This window comes from Chrysemys picta, chromosome 14, assembly GCF_011386835.1.
Source record: "Chrysemys picta bellii isolate R12L10 chromosome 14, ASM1138683v2, whole genome shotgun sequence".
Classification (NCBI taxonomy): Eukaryota; Metazoa; Chordata; order Testudines; family Emydidae; genus Chrysemys; species Chrysemys picta.
In genome coordinates, this window is record NC_088804.1 from 24,681,412 (window position 1) to 24,691,488 (window position 10,077).

Sequence of the window (10,077 nt, forward strand, 5' to 3'; positions counted from 1 at the left end):
ATTGCATTCCCATGCAAGATCCCACATTCTTTGGCTCAATCTTCCTAGATTAATATTGCCTTCAAACTGATAGAGCTACTTAATTGATCTTGGGGCTTCCATGACAAATTTCAAGAAAGTTTCTGAAGCTAGATACCACTTATAACATATGGTATTTGTTTGTTCCACTATGATGGCATATGTTACATTTGCTCTTTTTTTCATTCTTTATGGGAATATGAGAATGTATCTATTTCAAGTCACTTAATTCAGCAAGCCATCTGGCTGTTCCTTGAGCCAGGGGTGAATGAGGTGTGGAGACTGTGGCAATTAAGTTTTCTGGCACTCCTCTTTGATAAATATGTACTGTATGTTGCAAAATAGCATAAATTACTGTACAGTGTAGTGGTCAGTACTCACTATTATCATTTAAGCAAGTCTGGAGCACCCATTACCAAAGTATATAGCTACCAAAAAATTTTTTAAATTATAATATAGTCAGCACAGTATGAAATATTCACTACTCACCACTAACAACTGTTACATTAGCATTTCTACAATATATCTGCAAAGCATTCAATTCACAATATTATTTTACTAATTTATAACAAGTGTTCAATTTTGTCAGATTAACTTCCTCTTAATTTGCATGTACAATTATAAAAAGGCCAGGTGCAAGTAAATCTTCTTGGCTCAAAAGCTACACTTGCTACAAAGCTTCCTAAACAGTTCATACTCACTTAAGTGATCTCAAAGAGAGAAACACAACCTTTTAGTTTATGTACCGTATTAGAAGCTTTGGAAGGAAGCAAAATGTGTTGATACTACTAACCAACAAGTTAGATTAAGCTTCTGTACATATGCTAGCATGCTAAATTCAATTTTGCATTATTAACAGAAATAGTCTAAGATAGTATTATGATTAAAGATGCAGAAAAGTATCAGTTCTCCTAGCCTGATAGAAACAGTATTTACTCATGAAAGAAAGAAAAAGAAGTTTGTACTGTCTGAGAAATAATCAGTAACAGCTCTATTAACTTCAGCATCTAATGCAAGTGGGACCTCAAAAAAAGAAAAAAAATAATCCTGTGTTTAACTCAAAGACCCTTAACCCCATGTTTATACTGCATGCAGTTTAATCCCAACATAATGTAATTTCCCATCCCCCAATTAATTCAAAAATATCTTTGGAGCTCTTTCCCCACCCCAAGGGACAATCAGAATGGAGACTTCCTGAGGGCTAATAAGTCACATGTTTGGACAGAAACCTACAGTTTGGATCGGATATCGACAACAGAGTTGCTGTGTCAACATTTCAGAAGGTGAACAATCCCATCCAGAGTCCTGCACGGTGTTGAGAGTGGAAAAAGCATTTGCATACTTCCCTTCTGAAACACGTTCACTCTCTGAAAACACACACACTCTTTAAATTGCAACGGTGTCTCCCTTGAAGCGTATAAAAAGGAAGCCATCCGAAGCTCTGTGTACAAGCCCCACACGCCTGCATTACGCTGTAACTTAACTCCCACGAAGCAACAGCACTGCCAGGACACAGATCTGGAACAAAATATGCTTCCAAAACCCCCTCCATCCCATCTCTTACGCTGGAGTAGAAGAGGAGGATGGAAGGTGGTTTTCGAAGCTTGAGTTCACAGGCCTTGGTAGGAAGACAATTTAAAATGAAAGCCATGTGACAGCGGTAAACCCTGTTTTCAGTCACTCTCCCCCCCCACTATTAATGAGGAGCTGGGGGCACCGCAAGGACAGCTACAGCCCCCGAAAGTGCTACTCTCTGCCACAGGAAACGTCTCGGTCAGTGCTGACAAGGCCAGGAGAAGGGGCCCCACTTGCCCAGCAGTCCCTAAAGTCATTCTTTCCCCCCCTGGAGGGAGTGTAAGTCCCCACAGCCCTGGCAGCCTCATTTAGAGAATCGGGAGTCAACAGATACCAGAAAATTTACTTACTTACAAAGGTAACATTGTCTCACTTCCTCCCCAGACACAAGAGAACCACTAGCCGTCCAGTTCCCCCCTAACTGCTGTGTATTTCAACCAAGCCCTACCAGGATCCAAGGCGGGCGGTGCGCCACAGCAGCCCAGCTACGCCAAGCCAATGAGCCCCGGCTTCTCCCGCGACTGAGGCAGCGTCCACTCAATCAGCAGCCTGCGAAGGTGGAGCCTAGGCACGCCGAGCAGCACGGCGGCTGTATTTCGCTGGAAAGAGAAACCGCGGAGCTACTTCCTGCTCGGAACCACGTGACTCCTCCAGGTGCTCCAGCTGTGCAGTATTTAATGTCAATAGCCGAGGCGCCGGGTTGGTATTGGGCAGGCGAGTTCCCTGGCGCTGCAGACCGGCCTCTGGTCACCTGGCACACATGGAGGCAGCACTCGGGCTTTAATTAAAGGCTGCCTTGTTTTTTAGCTCTGGTATTCATTTCTTCCTGGCCATTCGGATTGGTGCATTTAAAAACAACGGGTATCTGATTTTCTTGTACTGGAGTCTCCTGCAGGAAACAACAGCTGTTCTCCATCTCGGTGTGTCAGGAGTAGGGACTGGGGCAACCCTCCCTCGGATGCTGAATACTATGCGCAAAGCGATGCCACTCGTTCCCCAAACTCCTCTCCCGCTCGCATGGACCGTCGGAGGATTTGGAGCCGTGTGAGCGGTCGGAAGGGACTCGATCTAGGTATTTGCATGCAGGATCCCAGCTCCGCTATTACCATGCGTGTTGGTGACATCTGGCGCTGGCAGCTCCCTGGGTCCGACAGAGGGTAATCTGAACTGAGCCGCGGGAGGTAGACCAGCAGGGACACAAGTTCACCCAGTTAGCAGCCCAGCCCGCCTGTTGGAGTCTGCAGCCTGCCTGAGCCATGGTGAAGGAGGAATGCAAAGCGCTGCTCGATGCGCTCAGCAAGGTGACTGCCTGCTATCGGCACATGGTGCTGACCATCGGGGGCACCTCGGACTCGCAGAACCTGCGGGAGGAACTGAAGAAAACTCGGCAGAAAGCTCAGGAGCTGGCGGTGGCTAACAGGAACAAGCTCACCGCGGTCCTGAAGGACAAGACGGTGAGTAAGGAGGACAAGGCTGAATTCGAGAGGCTCTGGGTGATCTTCTCCACTTGCATGGAGATCCTGGAGATTGACATGAGGAGAGCCCTGGAGCTGGGCCAGGAGTTCCCCCTTAACGTGCCCAAAAAGCACCTGATTCAGACGGGCATGAGCGGGGGAACTTCTGGGGTGGCCGCCAGGGCTATGAGCGTCCAGAACATGAAATACGAGGCTGAACACAACATAGATGTAGTGGATTTGAAAGACCTGGAGAACGAGATCAACCAAGTAGGAGAGATGATGTACGAGATGGAGATGAAAGTGAATGTCCCCCAGTGGACAGTAGAGGCTAAACAGGACCCTGGGGCTGAACTCAAATCCACCATTAGCGTGGGCGCCTCCTCCATTGGCATGATCTCCGTGGAGGAAAACAAATCCTTTTGCGATATCAGCAAAGTTCTAGCTGGGATCATTTTCTCCGCGGTTCTCATTATCGCTATTGTCTTGGCGGTGTGTGTGGTAAAACTCTCATAGGCTGGCTGAGTGTTCCTGCAAGACTTCCTCTCTCAATCTCTCTCACAAGTATTTCATGCAGTATGGTTCCTTTCAAGATGGGTCACTTGGAAGAGCTGACAATTAATATCTTGCATATAAAAACAAATCGTTGGATAGCATACAATCTGATCATGCCTCCAGCATCTGGATGTATGTGGTTTTGGTTGGTTTGTTTTAAAGCTCTAAAAGGGGGGAAAGGTACAGATCAGTATAGGATGACTTTTGGCTGGTTTTGTAATGGTTAACTGTGTGCTAAGTATCAGGGTATTATCACTACAGGCTCTAGCAGGGATTTGGCTGCTATTAATAGATGACTATTCTCAGTAGCCTGAAATTATTGTTCTTTAATAGGCTCTGATGTTCATTGCTGGTCCATGTTTACAAAGTAGTTGAGAATTGCACAGGATTTGGGGGTGGATAAGGTGGATGGCTGTGGCAAAATTAATGGACATGTATGTGAGTTTTCCTCTCAAACACTGGACATTCTGCCCAGAAGAAAAAACGGAAAATCCCAGTAAGAAGATGTAAACAATGTCTATTTTATCTTAATCCTTGGAGTCTAAACCTAGGAGGGTGTGCAATCAATGTTTGATACCAAATGCACTGTTTGTACAGATCCTATTTGCACTTTTTGACACAGCAAACATTAATAATCACTAAAGGAAATCCAAATCTTCAAGAAAGATGGAGAATATCTTCTGCAGAACAGCTTTCACAGAGAGGTATTAAGTCTCCATCCCTCCCTTTTATATATCTCCTTTTATTTTCCCCAGCAGAAAAGCTAATTCTTGCTACGTGTCCAAATTCTTCTTTCCATGAAAGTGGTCGAACTTTACATCAGCTGCAAAATTAAATATTCTACATTTATCCAAAATTAGAAGTAGCAATTTTTAAAACAGGTTATGGCAAACTAACAAAATCATGTAAAGTGAAAACCAATGCTCTAGCTTGTCTGCCTCTATTTCTGCAGCACAAATCGAGGTCTAATCTCATGTTGACCTGTTACTGTTAATAAGATCTATATAGCTATCTGCAGGAATCCAGAGGAAACCAAAACTGCAGGATTCAATCTTGTCATTTTTATTTGCCTGATTAATCCAATTGAAATGACTGGAAATGCAGAATTGGGCCTATAGATGGTATCTTTGATCGGATGTCTGTGCAGTTTTGTAAGAACAGAGCATAAAGTCTAACTGACATTTTTTTCTTTTTGTTTGATTGTTTACATGCAGACAGTTTAAACTTTTTTCCCTCCCCCAATAAAACTCTGAGCACTGACACAACTCTGACTTTAAAGAGAATTTCTGTGATCTCTCGCATAAAAATGCATGTATCCATTTTTTAAATATACAAATTATGTGCATCTGTTCTGTTTAAAGTAGACTTGCTCCTGTGCACACAGATTCTTGAGTAACTATACAGTGCCACAGGCATAGATTGTACTGTTCAGGCAAATATAAAGACAAGCCGCTGCGATATAAGGGTTAAAATGTAAAGTGATAAATTAGAGACGCCTCTGAATTGAGCATAAAGGACACATTACTAAAATTCACCATGAAATTTGTTGACAAGAAGTTACTGTGCATATGCAGTAGTGTGTATGTGTGTTTAAACAAAATCATGTCAGCTTTCTTAATAAAACAATTTTGTAATTCAAAAAAGGCAAAAATTTTAAAATATTTATTATTAATCATGTTTATTATGGTCGTGCATAAAGGCCAACCAAGAGTGAGCCCCTATTATATGTGGTACCATACAAACACAGAGCAGTAGACAGTTCCTGCCATGAAGAGCTTACAGTCTAAACAGACAAGATTGGAGGAAGATGCTCTGACATACAAGCAGAATGAACAATGTGATGGAGACAAAAGTCATGTTTTTTTGGGGGGGTACATAGAGGGGATAAGCTAAATAGGAACAGAGTGAGGTGACAGGGCAGGGAAGAAGGTGGTAATGGGACAGGTGTGGAGTGAAGCTGAGGTGAAGAGACTGAGGAAGGAGGGGGAGCAGGAAGGTTGGAGCAAACAGCCAATCAACACAGGAGAGAGAAAGCAGTCAAAACTCTATAAAGTTCTCCAAAGGACCAAAAATCCCTGCTTTGGTTGCTTCTGCCCTTACTGACTGGAGTTTCTGGCTGGCTCCTCCACAGTTTTCTCCTAGTGCCCCCAGAGTTTACCCTTTAAAACTAAAGACTAGTAAAGTTAGATTTTTGGAGAGCAAATAAAAGCTCTTGTATGTCACATTTGAACCTATACAGTGTTGTAGCCATGTTGGTCCCAGAATATTAGAGAGACAAGATGGGTGAGTTAATATCTTTTATTGGACCAACTTCTGTTGGTGAGAGAAAGAGAGGCTGACACAGAGCTCTTCAGGTCTGGGAAATATCCTCAGAGTGTCACAGCTAAATATAAGGTGGAACAGAATGTTTAACACATATTTCAAGGGACCATTCATGTTGAAGTGGTCAGTTAACACTAAGTGGAAACACTAATCCATGCTACTAGTCTGAATTTAAGGCCATATATTGCCCTTGCTCAGCATGTGGAATTCTCATAGATGCTAATGTGAATTCTGCATATGGGTCCAGCCCAGGCTAAGTTTGTGTGTGTTGTGGGGATTCAGAGCAAGGCTGTACATTTTTAACCAATACACTTCACTCATTTTACTGGGGTAATTTTGTATGTGGTTATTAATCTGATTGCTTAATGGTCACAAACAGATTATTTTGAGAAGAGAGAGAAAGTTTGTATTTTTGGTGCTATTGTTCCAGTCTGTCTAGATGGAGACTCGCTGAAACTGCTGTGCGTTGACTTACAAGTGAAGGTCTCCTTCATAACCATAAGGGCTAGACACCTTTCTAAAAATAAAAAAAAAATAAAAAAAAGTTTGATGGAAAACCTTAATACTATAGATTTGGATTGCTACCACCAATCACTAGATATTCATGTTCACTGTTTGCACTCTTCCAACATTCAGTTTACAAGGAACTGAATAAGAACTAGGACCTTATCCTGTTTTCCTTGCTTTCCTTTCCTTTTACTCCTATTGCGCTCAGTTAACTTTGGTAAGAGTTTTGGGTGTCCAAGTAATGCAGTTTTGGTATCTGATGGATAATAAATGATAATATCCACAACATTAATTGTCTCAAAGTCCTGAATTGCATATACTGTCTGTCTTCAGTTAGTTGTATAAGTGTTTTAACAGTAAACAATTTGACATTTTAAAAAATGAGCCTCAGGTTAATAAGTTGTAAATCTGTAGTGTATACAAGACATACAGACTCAGCTACTCAAATCTTTATTTATGTGAGTAGCCCTTATTCATGTAAGTAGCTCCTCTTACTTCAGCGTGATTACTCCCACAAATAAGCCTTTGAAGGACTGGACCCTGTATCATTCCAAAAAATTAAACTTTTCTATCTCAGCACAAACTGCAGATTTACACATCATTAACTTGTCCATGTCTCAACAACATCAGTATTATCAACTGAGCTTACATTAAGGTATGTGATATTAAAAGATAAATAGAAGTCTGACAGCAGGATTGGCACCACCTAATTGGCTAATACCCTACCATTAATCTCCTAAAAATACCCAGTACAACTGTATGTACAATGTGACATAGTTCAGGGAAACTTACATGCATAAAATCCAAATGGTAATAAACAAAAACCCTTTGTGCAAGTCTGCATCAAGGAGCAGATCCTAGTTTCATCAAATAATCTGAAATTTTGCATTAGACTTAAATGGGAGCAAGAGCAATTCCCCACCCAAGTAAATGTTTGGTTCTTACTGCTATTAGAAAGCTTTTTGTATCATGTTAGAATATCTTATTATAAATAGAAACTTTACAAATAAGAATATGGGGAGAATGTTAAAACATCCCAATGAGCAACCTGAAAGACATTAACTAGCAATTACAATTTATTTATCCATCTAATACCTTTAAAAAAAAAAGCTGAATTAAACAATGAAATTTGGTTTCTTGTGAAACAAATTAATCCTTTTTTGCTGAAAATTCTGTTCAGTTTACAAATTTTCAATCTAAGAATTAACTTTATAATTGCAGTTTGAAGGGATTGGGAAGAATATTTTTGTAAATAAAGATTACTAAAATCAAGCTTTATAATATTGTACATGTTCAATGTGTGACAAAAATAAACATATTTGGACTATGTTGCTAACCAGGCACCACAAATGTTACTCTGTGTATTCAGAAAGAAATTAAGCAATGTGCATTTTTTTCAAACTATCAGGTTTTATTTCAAAATACTTGTCTTAATCGATATTGCATATCCATTTTAGTATGAGTCTGTGAAATATTAAAATCTTATAGTTGAATTACTTGCATCATTCCATCCTGTGCATGGTGGAATTACATTTTCTATACTTGCAGTAAAACTTGTTACTGTCACTATTATTTCTTCCATTTAAAATAAAGTATGTTCTGTTAACTATCTGGTTCACTTGCAGCAGTAATTAAATTTAAAAAAACACTTTAAAATATGTCTATTGACAATTAGCTCAATAAACCAGATGATTCTATTTCATTCTAAATCATCTGACTGATATACCAAACTCTCAGATACAAACACCATAATTCTACATTCCTATTAAAGAAAAAAAAGTACCTTCTGACTACAGATATGAATCTTAAATTCTAATTTTAATGTACCATCTTTGACAGAAATCCCATTGTTTAGGACATATAAAACTAGAGTGGACAAAGTACTAGCATATAATGTACTGCAGAAGACAATGCTGTACTGATGGGGTTAAGGACTAGGGCTCAGATCCACAAAGGTATTTAACCTCCAAAATTAGGAGCCTAAATACCTTTGTGGATCTGTGCCCTAGTCCCTAACCCCATCACTACAGCATTGTCTCCTGCAGTACATTATATACGAATACTTTGCCCACTCTAGTTTAATTGATTTCAGTGGAAGTAAGGAGCCTAAATACCATTAGAGTCTGCACCTAGATGATATAATAAATCTTTTCCATCTCTCATGTCTGAGACCCAAATTCTGTGGTCTTGAGTCAAGCAAAGGTCCTATTGACTGCAGTAGAAGTGTTGCTCGACTGAAGGACCACAAAATGTGGACCTGTGGCTCTCATAACAACAGTGGCAGATAACCTGTTTCTGTGAAATGTTGCAATTGTTAAACTTTACAAGATTAATTCTGGGATCGTTTCCCCATGCATAAAGTTAAGCGTATGTGTAAGTCTGCAGGATCTGGGCCTTCGTTCATAAACTATCTGAACACTGGACTGTAATTAAATTGGTAATGCTCATGTTCTAAACTGATAGCACAATGTGAACCTCATGGCATCATGAATATGAGGTAGAATTAAAGTCTCACCATTCAATATACAGAACTATGTAAAAATATTTTCTAATATGAATGAAATTATTCAAAGTAACAATACTGAACAAATTGCATGATATCAAAGGAGCTTTTGGATTTAAAAATAAAACACATATTTGTAACCTGAAAGATTGATTATAGCCTTTTAAAAAAAATTATACTGAGGAATGATCATATATACAGAAATGTTTAAATGTTTTCGATGCTTCTGATCAACATATTCACTCTTCACAGATTTTCATTATATAAAAAGTCTTTCAGGAAGACCATTGGATTATAGTTCTCTAAATGCTTTCTCGCAATACGATTATGTTAGTCTTTTAATGCAGGCTGAGTCTGGGCAGAATAGTAGGTCTACACGTGAGCAGTCATTTGCTGTTGTAAGCATACAGTAAAAGGGGGCTTAGTGAAGAAATTGTTTGTTATATCTGATGTACTTGACTAACAATAGAAAGGTCTTACTGACAGCTCATTCACCTGTGCACATTGGGGAGGGAGGAAAACAGGGTATGTGGGCAAATATGTACTTACTTTTATAATTTGATGACAGTAAAGTATGACTCCTATCAATATGGTTATGCTATTATATAGTTTTAAACATGTGAAGATAAAGTACATCTTGTTAAAGTCCTAAAAGGAAAATACAAATGAACTGTATAATGAAAGTGATTACAATTTTAAACTTTAAAATGCTGCATTTCAGAATGAGTTACTTTGGATTAATCATGTGGCATATCAGTCCATACTTGACCGAAGTTGAAGGATAGTTCAAAATATATTTTGCAGTTTTCTGAAAGGAAAAGAATGTAAGTGCTGAATTCTCAAGCAGTTTTACTATATAGCTAGATCAGAAGATTAGGCATGGCTTCAATATATAATCTATCTGCTGAACAAGTAAAAAATCATATCAAGGAGTCTTGGAATTATGCCCCTGCTGAACCCTAGGTATCCAAAAAGAAGTTTTGTATCATTCTCCAGTCCAAGATGTGGAATCTAAAATGCAACACAACACTGATGATAACAAATTGCCTGAATCCATGTATTACTCTGAGTTAGATTAAACTGTCTTGTATATTATATAAACACACACATCTCTGTTTAATATCTTGTAAAATGTAGGTATGG

At 39.4% G+C, this 10,077-nt stretch overlaps 2 protein-coding genes across 6 annotated transcripts in view; one reads left to right on the forward strand and one right to left on the reverse strand.

The window, feature by feature from the left end:
* The window catches only part of ANKRD27 (ankyrin repeat domain 27), a 74,713-nt gene extending 72,532 nt beyond the window's left edge, over positions 1-2,181 (reverse strand). For 2 of the 5 annotated variants that reach the window (XM_065567151.1, XM_065567148.1), the window contains exon 1: positions 1,948-2,087. The gene's annotated coding sequence lies outside the window, so the exon portion shown is untranslated. Of the gene's footprint in view, positions 1-1,943 lie in introns of all 5 variants that reach the window. The other 3 variants (XM_065567150.1, XM_065567147.1, XM_065567149.1) reach the window with 2 other exon arrangements.
* A 148-nt stretch (positions 2,182-2,329) lies between these two features.
* On the forward strand, positions 2,330-7,764 carry RGS9BP (regulator of G protein signaling 9 binding protein). The gene has a single exon (XM_005289900.4). It carries the CDS (start codon positions 2,850-2,852, stop codon positions 3,561-3,563), a length of 714 nt encoding a protein of 237 aa, XP_005289957.1. The 5' UTR covers positions 2,330-2,849; the 3' UTR covers positions 3,564-7,764.
* Positions 7,765-10,077: the final 2,313 nt, after the last annotated feature.